The sequence below is a fragment of the Dicentrarchus labrax genome, unplaced genomic scaffold (assembly GCF_905237075.1).
Source record: "Dicentrarchus labrax unplaced genomic scaffold, dlabrax2021, whole genome shotgun sequence".
In the NCBI taxonomy this organism is placed as follows: Eukaryota; Metazoa; Chordata; class Actinopteri; family Moronidae; genus Dicentrarchus; species Dicentrarchus labrax.
The window spans coordinates 22,836,423-22,856,389 of NW_026136711.1; the positions used below are offsets into that span (position 1 = coordinate 22,836,423).

The following is a 19,967-nucleotide window of genomic DNA, read 5'->3' on the forward strand; positions in this document are numbered from 1 at the left end:
CCAAATTCGAGTTATGTGTTAGACTGTGTTTGTGAAGTCTCCACTTAACAGTTCCAACAAACAAATGAGACATAATGCGTTATTAAGTGAGTTATACATGTGCTGGTAGGCAGAGTTTACCTTTGGAGAGAGCCAGGCTAACTGATTCCCCTTGTTTCCAGTCTTTATGCTAAGCTAAGCTAATTGGCTAAACAGCTAACTTTTATCAACAAAACACATAAGCATATTCCCAGAATGTCGAACCATTCCTTTAATTAATGAAAGTGCTTGTTGAATCCTGGCTATTAACCACAGTGATAGTAAGTCACCACCATGTAAAGTGTAAATAAATGGCTCCAAAAGTTTACCAGACTGCTGGTTTCACAGTGAGACAGAATAAAACCATTGTGGACTTTGCGGGAAACGTGTCAAAGTCTGTAAGTCCAAAAGGGCGAATACTGAAATTGGGCCTTTAGTATCTATCTAACAATGGCTCACCAGAGTAATCAGCAAAAGGGGGCGCGGCCCATGATGTCCACCAACTTGTATGAGCCATTGAGGAACAAAATGCCACAGGGCCTATTGTCCCTGTTATGAATCTGTAGTGGGGACTAAACATCTGTCAGAAACAGCAGGATCTGTTCTATGGAGAACTGGAAATCCACATGATTTGATACCCGACCTCCCTCATGTCCCGGGGCGTGGCAAAAATAATCCCACAAGCTGCATGAGGCAACTGTTCCGCAGCAGTAGCTGCTACTGAAGCTTGTGTAGGAAAGTTTAAAAGCCTTACTGAGGAGTTTAAATTGTGTGAAATGTGGCAATAAATACCTGTTCAGAGCTCATAAATATTCTTAGTCTTACTCTTGTGGAGATGAGTGTGGAAGTGTTATGGTCTTTGATAAGCTTAGCGAAGCTACAGCTCACACAGAGACCGAAGAGAAATGATACTACAAAACAAAACAAACAAACAAAAACGATGGAGATGTGCCACATGTTGGCTCTTATGGTATTGTTGAAGGACTCTACAACTAAACTGTGAGTGTGAAGTTTATAGTGATGATACCATCTGTCTGTTGCTGTGCAATCTGTCAAACTCATTATCTTCTGCAATTTTAAATGGTGACCTGAGGGTGCATCAGCCTCAGTAGGAGTCACGCAAAATACAGTGGGATCAAACTCATCTCTATTCATTCATAAACCACCACAACACACAGGAGTGCATGTGAATGCCTACACACTAAAAACTTGTTTGTGACAGCCAAGCAAAAAAATAAAGGCAACTTCTCAAAGGCAGTTATCGCTCCCACAGGATTCAATAGACTATAAATAGTTTCTCTTAACATCTTCAACCAACCATAATGCATCCTCACATACTGGATAATATGTCTGGTTCCCACATTAATCCAAACACAAGAGCCAACGTCGATATTATTGTCCCAGTGCTAGCTGCTCTCAGATTATGCAAGCTTTAGTATGTCTACTGAGCTACTAAAGGCTGTGAGGCTGCACAGTATCTGATGAAATACCACACTGTTCATTTACAATGCTTATAGAAGATTAACAGATTACCACTTTATCCATATGAACATGTCATATCTAGGTCACCCTATACTTCTTATCGTAATAAAACAATAAATAAAACTGGGATATAGAATATATTTAAATCAGCACTTACAATGATGGGCTGTGCCAAAGAGCTGATGTACAAAAAAAAAACATCCCTCAAATCAAATCAGAGCAGATCAAAGTATATTTCTGTCTAAATGTATGTCATATAATAATATACAATATATATTATGATGAAACCATGTACAAATACTACATTAAAAGTCTTGACAAAAGTACAGGAGTAGTATTTTCATAACATAAACCTTCAAAGCATCAAAAATACATAATATTCTGTATATATCATAATATATTACTGTATTATTAATATTATTATTACCAATGTATTAACATGTATGTAAGCAGCACTTAAATGTCAATGTTAATATTTAATGTTGTTGTTGTTGTTGTTGTGATGGGGCTAATTTTGACTACTTAACATTAGAGCTAAATTGACAATAATCCATTAGTTGATGTTAGAAAGTGGCAACTATTTTGATACCAGAAAGTAGTATATTTTTATGACTTTTTAAGCATAATTATATTTTATAAACAAATTCCTATGTCTTTGTAGTAGACAGTAGAAGATTTACCTCTGAAATGTCAAGTATATGTATCTTAAAATTGTACTCAAGTACAGTACTTGAATAAATGTACTTTCCACCACTGGATATGTATCACAGAATATTTCCATAATAAACATGAGGAGTTTCAGGAATGAAGCATTTTGGTTGTGACACTCAAATTTCTCTCATACAATCAAACACATACAAACACGTGAGCTTAAACCCACTCACACACCTCTGACTCAGGACACTTTCACGGCCTACACTATTCCTCCAACACACACAAGCAACGTCTTTCCTCCACCTCTATCTCCTTCTGTATCTGTCACTCACCGGCCTTCCCCTCCTCCTTCTCGGACCTCATGTCCTCCTCGGCACAGGCTCCACTCGGCTCCACTGTCAACTGTGGTGTGAGCTCTCATAGCAGGTGAAAAAAAAAAGAAAACACACACACACACGTATACATACAGACCAGTGCACACACCATTCAAACCAACGCACACAATGCACCACTACAGCCTGCCGCTCCCAGTCCTGCTTAGTGAGGCTCCACCCAGACAGGTTACTAGGAAGTCGTCCCCTGAGAGCCACTCAGCTACATTTCCTGCTCCTTTTCTTTCTTGGTTTCTCTCTTTCTTCTGTTATGTGCCTCTCTTTCTATCCTACTTTCTGTGTACCTGTTTAGTGACACGCCCTGAGGCAGCTAGGACAACTTTCACCCCACGCCCACTCCTGCTTTTCATTTTTTCCCTCCTGGTGTACAGCCTAGGAGGGGGAGGGGAGGGGAACACAAACTGCACCTCAGGCTTCAGGTAATGAAGCAGGTGAGTCAGTAGAGCTCTCACTCCACCTGATGGCCGACGGCTATAGCAGAGGACAGCGTGTGCAATTATGCACACCGACTGAACAGAGAACAATACACCCCTTTGTATAAAAGCTATGCACTCCCTCTGAGCCCACAATGCCTTTGTAGCCTACATGAGTTTACATTACTCACTTCCTGAATGTAAATGTGTGTTTTGGCCAGAGGAGGCAGGAATGTAAACTCTGAATAAAAATGCTGCTAGTGTAAACTTCAATATAAACGTCTCGAAAAATGGATCACGGCAGCGGTAAAGTGAAACGAAGTTCATGCTTGTAGCCAAACTGCCTTAGCTCCACACACTGAGACTGGCTTATTAATAAGAGCTCTCCCATGTTATCTTTGACCCGGCAGGGATTTTTGCATTGACTTCTCTTCTGCCTGGTGCTGAGTAAGGACAGTCTGTGTCATGTTAAGATGGGAACTCGGATGTGCGCGGACACAGAGAGTAAATAAGGTTAAGACTGGTCCACTTTGCCTGGCAGTGCTCTTTAGGCCTGAAACCCTGAGGCAGGTACAGGTGTTACGAGGGGAAAAAGATAGGACAGCCTGCAACTGAATTAATTCAGCCTGCAGAGCCAAACTGGATATAAACTTATAATGGAAATTTTGGTTTATGTGCACTCGAGTAACGTAACTAGCATACTAAAGCGTAAGTAAGCATAATCCTGTCTGTGTGTGTGTGTGTATGTGTGCAAGAGAAAGACGAGTTAAAACCGCATTTTAAGACGTGACAGGCAGTTCAGAGCAAGCATGCCATTTGTCCTGCCTGTCAGAGGCTGACGCTCAGTGCTTTAGCTCCGTCTAAAGATCAGATGTGCTCTAACCAGATACTTGTCACATGAGGCAATGGATCTGTCAATCACTCCCTGACACCTCAAGGATTACTGCCAGGCTCGCTCCTCTCGGACTGATGAGCGCTGAGACAAAAGATTTAAATGATAACTCTCTATGGTGGATGCAATTAACACCTCATTAGAATGTCGAGCATGTTTTTCTAAACCAGCCTTTGCTGTATTATTACAGTTATAATATCTCATTGAGCCAAATAATTAGAATTTTGACCATATACTAGATTTAAATTATAACCTGTCTGAATCTATCAGCTTTTTATTTGAACAAGAACATTTTGACCAAATGAAGCACTTGATAATTCCAAGGTCATCATGTAGCCTGCCTCCCAGCTACACCGAATCTTATTCACAGTATTGCTTTTAGCCTCACAGTTACTCAGTCTGAAATTTTCCACTCCTCAGTGTCCTTATTCTTCGGCTTAAACTCCCTGTATCACTATGTCATTCATTTGCTTTGCTCACATTAAAGCCAGAAGAAATCCTAAAAACCTTCTTTTTCTAGCCTCAGTTCTCCTCCACTGTATCGCTCTCCCTTCTCTCAGTTGACCTGTCAGTCTGCATTATCAGTGCTGGGGAGTGTTGATAGAGAGCCGGGACGGAGCGGCATTAAAATATTAGCTAGCCTTGAGAGAGAAGAGGAGGTGAAAAAAAAGGAGGAGGAGGGAGAGTGAAAGCAGTGATGGGCAGAGAAGAAGGACAATGAGTGACTGAGGTCACCACTGTCCCTACCCATTGTTGATGGAAATGACACGAGGCTTGTCTAATAGCCACTGAGCTTGCTCTGCTAGCTTCAAGGGGCTGGACTGGGCAATTACAGCACAGGGTCTGAAGTTTGGTCAGTGTGAGAACAGTAGAGAATAATAGCAGCCATTACGCTGAGAAAAAGAAATGGACACACGGCTTACAGATTAAGCAACAATATACATACGATCGATAGACCACGATCAATATCTTTTGTGGTGCGTATTATTACAGGCTGGTCAGTTTGATTACCACAAACGAGAGATTGAGAGAGACTTTTATCCAGAGCTACTAAGGCCTCTCTATAAAGCATTATATTTCTCAAACTGATGACAGTGATTGGAGGAAATAAGTGGCCTGGCTGCGATGCAATAATTGCACATTACAATACAACCCTAGTGTGATAAACTTCAATAAAGCTCCACTCAGATTAAAGCAATTTGCAAAGTAAAACGCTTTTCTATGGTGAGAAGTCAATCAATGTCTCGCAGTCTTACACCAAGTATTGTGTGACAAAACATGTTATTTAACTGTGATGAATCAAACCCTGCAGTGAACTGTAAGGCCCTCGTGGCCAGGTACCAAGAGCTGTTATCTGATTGTTCTCACACTCTTAGCCCGCGCAGGCCTTTGCTCCAGTGTTAACCTCCCAGTCAAGCTGACAGTTCTGTCTTTTAACTGCCAGGATAAATCACTGTGCACACTTCCTGCTGTCACCAAGGCAACACCTTGTATTTTTTTTTTTTCGAGCAACACCGTACCTTTGCCTAGCGAGCAGTCTGGTGTGCCAAAGTCCATCAGGCTGGATATCTCTGTCGGGTAGCACATGTCTGTCACCACTGTCTTCTGTCTGTGATGCACTGATGGATCTGCAGGGCAGAGAAAGAAATTAACAAAAAATTTTAATCAGATAAATGTTTATTCTTTCAACAAAACTTTATTTATATTCAAACAGACAGGTTGCTCTATGCTGGGTTGAATTAAACTGGGTTTGTACAGTCGGGTAGCTGTAGCAGGCCAGTTAAATCAGGTGATTCATTCTGACACGATGTCAAATCAGCACACACAGCTTCCAGGCATGTTGCAAACACAGATCTCCTCCTCCAAATCACTGCAGCTGTGATGGGCATTTCAAAGCACACACTATATTAATGATGATGCACGCTTGGCTAACTTTTCCCTCCTTTCAGCCTTATTTTAGATCAGTTGTTTTTTTTCATTTTTCACACATTTTCATTCCTTCTGTCCTCAAATAAAATCCACCCCTTTATGTGGTTCTATTATGCTCCATTGACCCATTTTTGTGCTCTGTACATTTAGCTAATGACTCTGATCAAGAACTTCTGTGAGCTCCAGTGACTGCAGCTCATCTACTCAACATTTTTCTCCTCTCTCTTTGTAATTTCTTTGCAGAGTTCAAGAAGAAAAGGGAATGGGGGAGCATATATCTTTTTTTTAAAAATGATCTAGGCGCCTCTGTCCACTGCTTCCCCTCCACCCTTTTCTGATTATTGGAGGCAGCAATATCCTCGCTATACCAGAAAGTGTTTTTGTAGGGCAGCACAGAATTACAACAGAAATGATTTTCCTCTTGAAGAGGGCTTCAGATCCCACTATTGATCTGAAATCTTCAAACTGAAAGTACTCTACTGATATTATACATCCCTCTGAGGCTATAAATGTTGGATTTCATGCCAGATAAAGGCGTGACAGCACCTCAAATGTACAAATGCAGTATTTAAAGCAAACATAATTTCTACTTTAACCATGAACCTTGTCCGCAAGTACACCAGTTGGCATCTACCCTCAGGTGCCTTCTGAGCGATACTATCTGCACAGCCACTCTTCCTCAACAATGATCTCAGATTGCCTCCTAATCTGCATATTTTGACAGTTTCAATTTCATGACTGTATGGTATTTATCTAGATCACTGACCCTCCCCACCCTTCTCCCCTCCTCCGTCCTTCCAACCTGTCGATAACTGTTTAGGTGCTGTTAAGCTGACCTTTTCATCAGTCTTTAATATGGAGATTGGACAGCGGGCAGGCTCATGCAGAGCTGCTCTAAGGCTTCTTTACTTAGCACCAACAATAATGAGAGAGAGAGAGAGAGAGAGAGAGAGAGAGAGAGAGAGAGAGAGAGAGAGAGAGAGAGAGAGAGAGAGAGAGAGAGAGAGAGACAGAGAGGATGAGGCCGCTGGCAGTGGGACAAATTCACAGACAATCTATTCCAGCACTTAGTTGAAGGCGTCTGCGCTTTGTACACTTAAAAATAAAGATGTCAATGCAAAACTTTACGGCCTTAAACAGGGAGCCATTACTTAAAAATGTAATCGCTCTTAAATGAGTGATGTATTTGCATGTGTGTGCCCTTACTGTGTGTGTGCTTCATATAATGAACATGCTTCACCTTCATAATTCAACACACTTCAGTCATCTGAACTTTTCACTGATTTAAATGGCCTCCCAGTCCCATGGGGTTTTTGATTATCCCGGGTCCATTGTATTTCAAGGGGAAAACACCCTTGTGTCTGTGTCAGTGCAGTAAAGCATGTGAATGTGCTCTAGAGAGGTATATCCTAAGGAGTGGGCAGTATATCTGCCACCTCATTCCTGCCTGCACTGCTGCTGTGACAGGTGAAGGGTTATGGAAGTGATGAGGCCAAGCTGTGCAGGTCTGTCTGTCTGTAACCAAACTGACCAAACCAGACACAACAGGAGCACAAACAATAGACCAATGACTCAACCAATTCCTAAACAATATACAGGATTGCAAACGCCTTTTACAGTTATTTCATATCTCATCTGCATCTCTTTATTAAGGTTGTATAGTATGCAAATATTAAATGGTAATTACTATTAAAGTCAACGGACAAAATGACAAGTAAAATCTTTTTCTACTCAAAAGTCATGTCAATGTGATAAATGTTTAGCTTTACATCTTTTTCACGTTTCACATTTTAGAAGGAAAGAAAAAAATGTTCTTTGCTAATGTATCCTGAAACGCGCTTGTAGCCCAGAAGCGTCTGAAGGGGCGAGCTGTTAGGTGTGTTTGACTGACAGTTGAGCTGGTGGTCTGATACTGTGAGCTGCTCTCTCAGGATGAGATACCAGTGAAATAAATGGGCTTTAAATTGATGTGTCCCATTCTGTCAGATGGGAATATCTATCAAAACAGACAACCTTAAAAATAAGGTACGTCACTTTGTATTTCTATATTTACATTGTCTTATTTGATGGATAACTCCAACAACAACAAAAATACCTACTTTAATAGAGCTTTTTCAGAGCAGATATTTTGACATTCCAAAGCAGGTAAAGCACAGGGACACTTACTGGGAGACTAAATAAAAAACTGGGCCACCATTAATGTAATTAATTTCCACTGCTTGTCTTGCTACACATGTGTTTTCATTGGTTTGACTAATAAGACTATCTGCTTAAGGTAAAGTGATTCACTCTGTTCAACTTTGGTGAAATTTGTGAATTTATGCAAAAAGATGGCTGACCAAAAGCAAGCCATCTTGACAATGTTGACCTTTAAGAGGGAAGAAATCCCAAAATTCACCATATTCTCACAGTGTCACGTCACGGTCAGGGTGGGAAGCTCAAATGTTGTGCTATTGTGTTCCAGGTTGCAAGCCATATAAATGTTGGGAATCTGACAAATCAATATCATTTTACAGATTACAAGTTGATCAGCAACTGAAAAGACAATGGATAGTGTAAATCTGGATGGATATTAGGCCGTATTTCAAGGTAAAGCCACATATTTGATAATTAGCTACCGTTAAACAACAGCGTTAGCATCTACCTACTTCCTTACTAACATTATATTGCTGTTTGATAGTGTTACATGATACGATATGAAAGGCTAATAGAAATAAAATTAATTCTGAAATATCAACGCACATTTTTTTCAGCCTGGAATTAAACTCAGTGGATGTAAACAAGCTTGTAATTTAACATCAACAGTCTTGTTTTCTCTTCACCCGACCTCAGAAATGTCAGTGACATTACAGGACATCACAGCGATTACATCCAACACAAAAGTCATTATGAGCACTTTCGCAGTGAGCACCTGCTGGGTCGGCTAGAAAGTTAAAGGTTATTTTACTTTCACCACTAGCCGTAGTCACCACGTCACCATGCTTTCTCACCTATTTTATGAGCATGAGTGAGTGTCGCTTAATAAGACTTCTAATAAGGCAAAAATAAGTGAAAGCACCTGTGTGGGTCCTCTAGGTCTTGGTCTGTTTGTCCATTTTGATCTGTATTTCCAACAAACTATTTGGGCTGAAGTTATTTGAGCTGGTAGTCCAAATTAATTGCTGATGTTTTTCTCAACCTGACAGAATAAACCACCTCATGTGAGTGATTTATGTGATTTTTGAGCACATTTATTCCACGGGTAGTGAATCCTCCTGAATGAGATGGGGTAATGAGATGCACTGTTAACAGACTTGTTCTTGGTAACTGTAGCTTGTGAGCTTGGCTATCAGTCAGTGTCACAGTCATGGTGATGAAAGGACAGTGACAGTGCTAAGTAATGCAAAAAAAGATGCATGATTAAAACAAACATTTTTTACTGGCTATATGCAAATGAGGTCTCTATCTACAGAGATGAATCCCAATGATACAGAGATATTAGATGCACAGACGGCGGGGACCTTAGTAAGATGAGAATTATAAAATTAAATGTCTTTCGATTTTTATTATTTTCCACCAATGAGAAAACAAGATATATCCTTTAGAGAATATCTATATCAATGTAGCAAAATATAAGCATTTTTAGTTTTAGTTGGACTGAATAGTGTTATTATAAATCTTTGTGAGCAGCTTCCTTGCAAACACCAGAGAGAGACATAGCCCTGACAGCATCACAAGGGAAAACACCAACTAGTTTATTAATGAGAATATGCTGAGAGTGTGTGACTGCAGAAACACCCCCAGGTGTGGCAGGAAGTCAGAGAAGCTATTCAAACATCTGACACAGATTCTCTTCCGAACTAAAACTGAGCTGTGGGATGCAGACGACATGTATGGGACATGATGGAAAGGAGAGACAAACACTCAGTGGGAGTTGGAGTGGGTATTCAAGCAGAAATAGGAGGCAACTATCATTGGTGTGCAGACAACTCATCATTGCCCAGCCCCAGCCAACCTTTAATTACACTGGCATTCAGTCCTTCACACAAGCAGCAGACACATTCATTCCTGTATCAGTCATCGCACCGGAAAGGAACATCACTATGCTACTGTGGAGTCACAACACCCTGAAACAGAGCGCTGCTGAGAGCAACAACATGGCTCTATGTGTTCTATCATTCTGAGAGGCTGAGACAAATCTGCAAAGGTACCATGAACTAATAATTTACTATGGCTGGAAACATGCTTGAATTACCAGGCCATGTATTGTATGAAAAGAGCAGGTTAGCTTTTAAAAGGTCTTTGCTAGGGGAGGAGAGAAATAGTGTTGATTGGCGGTTGTGGTGCATATTAAAATACAGCAATTCAAAGGCTCAGCAATGAATACTGAGGGGAATTTTTTTGTTATTTGATGTATTCATCAGCAGGGCACAAAATTAGCACCAGCCAGCGGCCAAAAGTAATGAAATTGAATTGAAAATTGAAGAAATTTCCCCCTGGGATTATTAAAGTATTTCTGATTCTGATTCTGATTCTGAAATGCTGGTAAAATATGAAAGTGGTTGGTAGATTTGCTTCACTCACCAGACAAAAAAGAAATAATGGAGATCTAATGAATGAATGGTGAAATTTTAACATTATAGTCATTTGGCCTGTGGACAAAAAAGTTAATTCTGCACCCGTCAGAAAGATAGACAGATCAAAAAGAAAGTCCTAGAAAAGAGCAATAAAAAAAGAAAGTAACAGAACAAGAGTGGTTCAGACAAAAAAAAAAAACGGAGTTGAGATGTTTTACCAGGAAAATGTCATAATCCTAAAATGTAAAACCCTGAAAAATTTAACCATTTTCTTTGGTGCACAGTAATTATACCCCATTGGGATGACAATAACCATAGTGTTCAAATTTCTATTATTTCCTCTCATGCATTTAAATTGACACAACATAATGTGAGAAGAATTTCTAAACACTATCTAAATGGAATTTCACAGCAGTGCCGACAGTGAATGAATTAACAAAGCTAAATGATGTGATGCCTTCTGGGTTTCTAACCCTTGGCACAAGACTGAGCCAGAAAACCTCGCCTGGTTACATAAGACAATGGGATTGAGTTCGGTTGAGATATTCAGGGTTTGAATATTTCACAAGGGAGACTGCTCATCCCTGACCCCAACGCTCAAAGGTCGCTTCTGGTATTATCAGGCAGAGACACATGGGGCTCATTGAAATCCCAGTGTCACTCCCACAGCACTTTGCCTCTCCACTGGTAGGTATCATTAATTTCATACAGATGGAAATGAATAAATTGGAAATAAATCTCCTTCATTATGGAGCTAAATATGAAATCAGAAAAACTGTGACAAAGGTACTGCGTAAAACCAGAAAAATGACAAATTGAAGCTTCTATAAACACAAGGCCGTAAACTTGTCAAATAATTATTGAACTTCAGCAGTGTAATACTTTGGGGGAAAGTTGACTTTAGTATTCAACACACACTTTACACCATAAGAAAAGCAGCAGATACATTTCTCCTCTGGGACATACTGAGAGTGAAACTATATGCTATATATCGAAGGTCGAAGCTGTCACATCTCTATTATACAACCAAACATGGAGCCAAAACATTGCAGCAAAATGTCATTCCTCTAACATTTTACTTTGCCTGGAGCTGAAAACGTACTGTCTATTAATCTGTGTTTATAATCATACGTGACACAGTGAATCAATACTCCCAGTGCTCACAGAACATTAGGCCCTAAAAGGCTGCTCCAAGGCTGCTGTGATCCATAGCCTCTGGATGATGTCTGTGTGTTGCCGTTAAGAGCACAACGGCAGCCTGCCCTGAGGAAACAAGTGCAAAAAAAAAAGCCCCTTCAGGGCCACATCCATTACATCAATGAGGAGGAATTGCTTGAGGAAGATGAGTGTCCAGGGTTAGCGATGTTATGGTTGGTGTTGTTCAGCTGAGCAGTCTACGGTTTTGTAGCTTCTCTGTCACTCTATTGATTTCTAAGTGAAAAGGCAAAATGAAGGTAGGATTTTAAAAAGCAAAATGTAGAGAGGTGAAGCATGTTGAAGCTGGAGAAGAATTGTTACTACAGCCTACAGTACTAAAGTGGGCAATATAAATAATATATTCTGTGATATACATTCTTACATATAAATTATAATGGGTTGATATCCCTTTAATATCACAGGATGTCTTAGGCCTTTGTGGCTAGCGTGGCAAATGTGGAATTTTTGCATCAATGTGATAAAGTTTAGTGATTTGTCAGTTATTTAATTCACTGGATTAGGATAAAAAAGACATTTCCTTCTGGTTATTTTATCCATAAGCGACTTTAAGAGAATTATTGGCATGGTGGGGGGCGTTGAACATTTATCCATTTGGCAGAGGCTTTTGTCCAAAGTGACTCTCGTGTCTCAGTTTGTAAAATAGCAAGGCCCTCCCCAGGGTTATTATTTATTTTCTTTTAACCCTTGACTTTAAAAAAACTGGAATATATTAATGGAACTTCCAATGTGAATCATCTTTGCACACAATAAGAAAAACCCTGATTCAGAGACAGAACTTACAACAGGGTGCACATTTTGTGAACCACAGCGTAGGCTAAGTGAAAGCTTGGTGTTATTCATTTATGTAACTTCTATGTATTTATTCAAGTATACTGCAAAGACTGAAATTAAACAGATTCAAGTTGGGAAACTGATGTAAGTAGCCAAAATAAAAATGACATTGCCTTTCCCTTTTTTCTGTCATCTTCTCCTCCCAAATCATTTTCATACAGTCACTAAACAGTTTCTCAATTGGTTTAGCAGAAACTATCACAATTTAAATATATATATATTATATTATATAAGACTACATATCTTATTACATCACATTACATATGATGATAGATGTGTTTATGCCAAATAGTTCCTACCGTTTAATGCAATCAAATTGCACTGAAATTAAATTTAGTCAGAAGAGAAAATGGCACGATTATAGAGTACAACTACACTGATAGATGTCAACTGAAAGGAGAAATGTGTGAGCGCTGCCATGAAGGCATATCATTTTTGCTTAGAATTCAATATAAGTAGACAGCGGCCCTTTTGAATGAGTATCATTTGAATCACTAATTCAGTATCACATGCCACACCTGCTCAAAACAATCTCAGCATTGCAGTGCTCAACCCTGTGATTAAACCGAGCTACGTTGTTATGCTGAAACCAAAACAGCTGAAGGGCTCAAGAGAGCAAAAACTACCTCTGTTGATTATTCATAACAATACCATCAGGAAAACAAGGTTATGGGATGATGCCTAACCTTGGAGTCACAATGCGGTGATGTAGTTATGCATCATCCCATATGACTGGTATGATGATCTACACTGACTGATGAATAATTACAGTGGGCTGACCGGCCAAACTGGAACAGTAAGACTTGATCTTAACGATTAGCTATTGGTGTAGAACATTAAAAAAAAACTACATCATCCTTCCTGCTGGCTACCTTATAGATGTACTGTAGGCATTGGGCAGATGTAGGACAGTCCAACAAGCATTTGTAATCATTATCTTTGTGGCTCAACCAGAGAAAAATGTGGAATCCATCATGGCCTAGATAATAAATGTTTCTGTAACCCTGAAGGATTAGCTACTGTCAGTGGTACACTTGTTAATCCAACACAGCCTTTTTGAAGAGAACAGCACCACAGTGAACTCAAGGTTCAGCTGGAGTAGCCAGAGTCTGACATGCGCCTGTCGTCTGCCACAGTCCTGAAGAACCAATTCATAACTTCACATTTGGTTTTATCCTCTGATACAGTCCAACAGGCACACAACAGACAGAGCTGTCAGAGGAGAGTGCAAAACATTTCATATAAGGTTGCCATTGGAAAGTTAGAAAAATAAAATTAAGATAAATGAAAGGCAATAATAAAGGTGAAGTTATTTTCATGCCATGTTTAAAATGTTATAACTGCTGCAATCTCCTCACACTTACATTATTCATTTGTGCCCAATGTACACAAAGATACACAAAACGTCCCTCTCTTACACATGAGCACGCACACGCAGACTGTATGGCTTCATCTGGTTGATACTGTGGGTCACAGCTGGTCATTGCAGGGCATCATCTGCCCCGCCATAACCCAAAGGCTTTGCCGGACCAGGAAAGCTAGATGAGGGCGGATTTAAAGTGAAGATTAAGCAGAAAAATCTGCCTGGAAGAAATCCAACACTGACACAACAAAAAAATAAATAAAAACCTTCTCTAGCTCCTTGTGCCAGCGTCTTTCCTGCCTTTGATAAAAGCTACAATGATGCCAGCAGTGGGCCTGGCTTGGCTCTTTATTATTGACCAAGTGTGCAGGGACATTTGGAAAATGTAAGACGTTTTGCTGACCTCTATCCCCTTATAGGCTTGGGAATTGATTAACGCTCTTTTCACACATGCCAGTCCTGCCACGCCCATCCCAGCTGCCTCTGCAGGATCTAGGAGGGACCCTATTTTCTCTGGACAGCAGGACTGGGACAGAGGACAGGCTGGCAATCATCTGCCATGCTCTAAGTGACAGCTAGAGGAAGAGTCTGGGTTGCAAATGACTTAGCTATGCTTTTTAAACTGGCCCATATTTTCCCTCTCTTTTCTTCACAACCAAAGGGTCAGTTAATAGTTTGTTTGTGAGATTAAAAAAAGTTTGCGAGGAAAGAGGAGTCCAAGCACATCAAAGTAATTAAAGATTGAAGGGCTCCAGTGGGAGAGCAGGGCCCCTTCTCCAGGGGAAACAGGCGCTACTCATCAAGCCGATTAATACAACACAGTGACGCAGCCCTTGGAGTCAGTGGTAACATACAGAGGCTGCACTGATTTTCTGTTGGGGCTGCCACAGTATAATAGCTATAGTAGCACATGAAGCATAGTTTGAAGTGCTGACCAAGAGAGAAGCTGAGTTAAGGTGTGAATAATAGAACTAAGACGACCATATTCACTTGGCCTATACAAGCTACTGATGGAAGGATAGGAATCACCCATGCAGGAACCCGCACTGTCAGCTCTACCAGCTGACATACTGTCTTCAAACAGAATTAAATATCATCTGCAATGTACAACAGCTCAATACAGCAAAGCTTAACTCAAACCTAGCAACTACGTATCTCTGCTGGAGCAAAAATAACAGTCAAATCAGATGGCAACATGTTATATTGATTTTAAAAAGACGTTATTCTGGTGTGACATATCTTGCTCTTGTTATAAATAGTGCTTGCCTGCTTGAGTTGCCACTACTGTCTATTACAGTTGCTAATTGCAGGAGAAAAGCAGAGAGAACACAAAAGCCATGCTGTGCTCCTGGCATCAAGCATAATATGAAAAAAAAAAAGCCACAAGTGCTCTTCTGCTATCTTGGAACCAACAACAAAGTCTAGAGCTATTAGTCAAAATTTGTTCTCTTGCTGTAATGATCCTCAAACTGGCAGGCACACAATGATCCTGGGAGTCTGAGAGATAAAACACACATTTAGAATAAAAACATTTACTAGGTCTACAATATTTGTGACACACAATTTTCCTGTGAAATAAATAATTTATCAAGTATATAAACCACTTAAAATAAATACATAACATTTATTAAATTATCTCATTTTGACTTTTATATTGAAGATTATTAAGATATTTTTCTGCAGGGTAATGAGTGTATGAATGTCTGATTCAGATTCAGTATATTTGATTTTCCCCCAAGGGAAAATTTCACTGTAGATTATCCCCAATTATAAAAAAAACATGTAAATAAATATATAGCTCAGGGAAAGTACAAAATTTTAAAAAAGTACATGAGCTAATTTAAAACACACACACACGGCTGCATAAAAAACAAAGCAATCTAATCCAGTCCACTCATCCCCAACACCCAAGAGCTTTCTCAAGTGGCACGGATGATATCTTGCACAACATCTGTGGTCAACAACATGTTATCTTTATGTTAAGTACCTTGATTTCCATGAGAATAAATAAATGTTTATAGCGATTTAGTGTTTCACCAGAAGGTAAAAGCTGGAATTTAGCGTACCAGGACTTCCACAACAGAAGTGTAAATCCGACATTGTGCAATGTGAAATACTTTCTAAGGAGAGAAAGCAGCTGCTCCATGAGCCATAGCTGTTCACATATTTGCCTGATTTCAACTGAATTGAACAATGACCCTCAATACACTCACCTCCAGTGAGATTAGTGAAAGTTATAGCAGCTGTAATGTACTGTGGGGAAGAATGGTGGAAATGTTACTTTTCTGCATTTATCAATCTCGCAGTTATGTAACTCTGCAAATTAAAAACTTCAGGAGGGATGAGAATACCAGGTTAGAAAATGTATATTATGGTTATTTACATTCAGATGAACATTAGTCACTTGCTGCTCTGAGTTGCTTCATTCTGCGCACCACCTCGTGCAAACTGCTCACTCTTGCTCCTTTGGTTTGAAACCATGATAAAGAACATGCCAAAAAGGTTAAAATCCCTGCTTCACACATCTACTTTGCAAAAAAGGGAAGGTGTTCTGAGTGTGAAGGCTGCTCTGCAGGGTGCAACTAGACCTTCACAGGTCCACTTTACAGCCCTCCTTACAAGCTTCTTTGGCTGAACTGAACTGAATTGCTAAAAACATGACGACAACATACTGTGTACCCACAATAAGCATGGAAAAAAAACATCACCTGTATTTACAACCTGTGTTAGAGTGTCATGCTGGTTTTGGTCAGAGGAGGTTTTAGAAACACTAAAAGAGATTATTGCAGGAATCCTTCGCACCACTGGCAATTACTCATACTACTGAATTACGTAATAAGCTTTGATAGAGAGGACATAGTGCGAGAAATACAAATAGTAAAGTCACTATGTTATCCTTAAAGGGAATAAAATATCTCACACAGAATTATATCCATCTGGTGAGGTGATGAATTACCCATTGTGGTGGCGAGTTTTACAGTAATGCTGAGAAATTCAGCAAATGAAAAATGACCCAGTAAGCTATCCATGCCACGACTTCTACAGTACTCAGAGCTATTGTTACAATTTATTCTAAGTCTTTAAGGTCATTGCCTTCCTCTTGCAACACCTTACAGAACCTGAATCAGCTTTTTGCTCAGCAGTATGCACTGCTCAGAATGACTAATGTCTCAGCGCGGGCCCAATCTCAAGAAAGGAGTTGACCACTTACTACTCTCCTACCGCATCAGAGAGCAGCAAAGAGACAAGTTCCTGTGTAGCAGAGCATTCACATTTAAAATTGAATCATCCTCTCCTCTCTGTCAGTGCTTCAGCTTATATGAGACTGTAATTAGTGGGATAGCAGTGGAAGTGCTAATTAGCATCTCAGCACAAGTTTTAACTTAACCACAGTGCTTTGTGCACATGTCATACACACACCACAAACTGGGTCTCTCTTCTTCGCATAGTGCACTTCACACATCTACCAATTACTGGAGATTTCCATACCTGCAGCTACAGTATTAACATTTGGTTATTTATAATGGTGACCTCCATTCAGGGTCATAGAGTTTGCTCAAATAAATAATGTCCTCATTTTCTCTACTAAGATCTCCCCGTTCATTTTAGATAAAATGTAATGTGGCAGATGTCCTGCTTTTATGCAATTATCAGAACTTTAAAAAAAGAAAACTGAAGTAGCTTATTGATAATGTTGCCTGCAACTGATTTGCAGAACAAAATGTGGAATGGTAATGCTTGGTTATTGCACAACCATTACTCTCATGCAAAAATAAAATACTCTTTTACAGGAGACTTCATATTGGGACTATGTACACCCATGATACAAACTGCGTGGGTGTCTATAGTTTGTTTGGTTGACATCTGCCTGACACTGTTAGCTTTAGTACACCTCTTAGGGCGGATAACTTACACCTTCATGTAATTCCCAACATAGCTCAACCTGAATAGAAGTCTAATCAACCAGAATAAGTGAAAACACCTGTGGGGGTGTGCAAGGCCTTTAAATCTGTTGTCTAAATGTCATCCTGTTATTTACTGTAATTGTTTGTATTCCAGCACCATGTAACCGTGGTTTAGATACAAGTAAGTGTAACAATACCGGCAGGAATACATGTCCCATTATTTATTTTAGAAGCCTTGTCTCTGTATAGTAGTTGGTAGACTACCTGCTTTCTTCCTTATACATTCTTTAGTAAGTGTGTCTTGTTAAAAAATATCTACCACATCATCAATGGGATCAAATGGTATCTACCAGAAAGGGGAACACCAGTTTCATGTTAGCTAATATAATTTAGCCAATAGCACTGTAGAAACAGAAATCTCATTAGGAAAAAAGGCCAGTCTGGAAAATGAAGCTAACTTTCACAAATAGTTGTGGAATTTGAGGAGGAAAGCAATTTAAAGACCCAGTGTAGGTCATTCACGGGAGATGAAAATGTGAAAAAACTGAAATAGTCTAATGTGAAACTTTTATGTTCAAGTTGAAAGTATTCTCGTCTGATGAAACTATGTCTCAATGGAAGACAGCACAACTTCCCCGGCAGCTGTCAGGACAACGGTCTGATGCAAGTTGGTGTTGAAGATTTCAGCTCCAAAACTAGATAAATCAATTTTTGGTGAATGAAAACGCCACACTATTTCATTATTCAACATTCATAAGATATGGAGAATATTGTAAGAGTCATTATGGTGTTTCACAGTAGTATGCTAGTTTACAGACAGTACTCTTTTCACCCTCGCTGTTTGTTTCCCTGCACTCCCGCTGCAGGCTGTGACGATAATTACTGATAGGAAGCAGGGAGAGTAGGCAACAGTCCAAAAAAGCTCCTGCACCTGTCCAGGAAGCTGACCTTTAGCGTAAGACTGTATATCAGAAGTACAGACCATTGCCCACCGGCTTAGTGGTCCACTGAGTGATTGATGTTATCTCATTAGTTGTAGGAATTGAACCTGCTGAGAGCGACAAAGGCACACTTTTTCTCCTTATGTCAGTGTGTACACTCTTTATCCACAGAGTATTTTGTATGTCACTGCCAACGCAATTGTAACGCAATTGAAATTGTGCAGAGAGTCCAACAGCCTCACCTCTCCCTGACTGGCCTCTCTTCCTGCATACTCCTTCATCAATCAACCTCTTCTCGAAGTTTTAAAACCCCTAAATCCCTCAACTCATCTAGTTCTCTCTCTCTTAGGATTTTTTTCCTCATGATTATTAAGATTCCTCTCTTGTCCCTGTACTGTAACTCCTGCAGTGATAGATATTCTCTCTCTCTCTCTCTCTCTCTCTCTCTCTCTCTCTCTCTCTCTCTCTCTCTCTCTCTCTCTCTCTCTGTCTGCCATTGTTTCTCACTTCGTCTTTAATACCCCTCCACCACTTCCCCCCCAGTTGGTTCTGCGTCACTGATCACCATTCGTTCGATCCACCAAGGCTTCTTCCCAGGAGAGTAACTGCAGTAATAAGAGCAGAGAGGCTCTGAGAAGCATGCCGGCACCCTGCAGGGCAGCTCGTAACAGAGGGCTGTGTAGTCAGGAACACTTAAACATAGTCAAACAGTAAGAGCAGAAAGAAAATGAGAAAGTCTACCAGACCAATATAGATCTATAAACATTCTTTTCCATTTTCCACAAATCATCATGACACCAGAAATTGCCCACTCAGACCACCGCAGCGCATCAGCATGGCGGAGTTGTCGTTGTGAAATCAGAAACACTGAAACAACAAGAGTTTTCTGTTCTTGTGTCTCCCTGAGGCGGCGTACTCTCAGGGGACAGAGCTGGATTGACTGGAGACCGGTTCCCTCTTCCTCCACAGTGTTGTCTGGTTAATTAACAAACAGTCAGCTCAGATTCTTGAGGCACCATTTTGTTTCCTATTTGCAGCATATTTCTGTAGGCAGACCTCCCAAGACACTTTTGAGCATCTGGCCAACATCGTACAATAACTATTTCTTCACTTTGAAGAGCCAAAGAAAGCTGCTATCTCAACACCGGAGATCAATTTACCATGAAAGTTACTGTGTGAGATTTGTCTGGGGGAAAGTATGCTTACTCTTGTGTGGAGCAGAAGATTACTTTAGAATTCACAGACAGGAAAATGTGTCTGAACTGCCTAAAGGAAATGTGTAACTTATATCTCACTGAAAAATATGAAATGTAATTTTATGGGTCAGTGCGGTCTGTGTCTCACCACATGCTAAAGGTATTTCTGTTTAAGGG

General features: G+C 40.1%; 1 protein-coding gene across 9 annotated transcripts in view; it reads right to left on the minus strand.

The window, feature by feature from the left end:
- kaznb (kazrin, periplakin interacting protein b) overlaps positions 1-19,967 on the minus strand; it is a 106,935-nt gene that overhangs the window by 23,020 nt on the left and 63,948 nt on the right. For 8 of the 9 annotated variants that reach the window (XR_007886373.1, XM_051413903.1, XM_051413904.1 and 5 more), the window contains one exon: positions 5,372-5,479. Coding sequence is in view for 8 of the 9 variants with exons in the window: in XM_051413903.1 (XP_051269863.1) it covers positions 5,372-5,479 (108 nt within the window). In the remaining variant the exon portion in view is untranslated. Of the gene's footprint in view, positions 1-2,486; positions 2,859-5,371; positions 5,480-19,967 lie in introns of those variants that run through there. The other variant, XM_051413907.1, reaches the window with a different exon arrangement.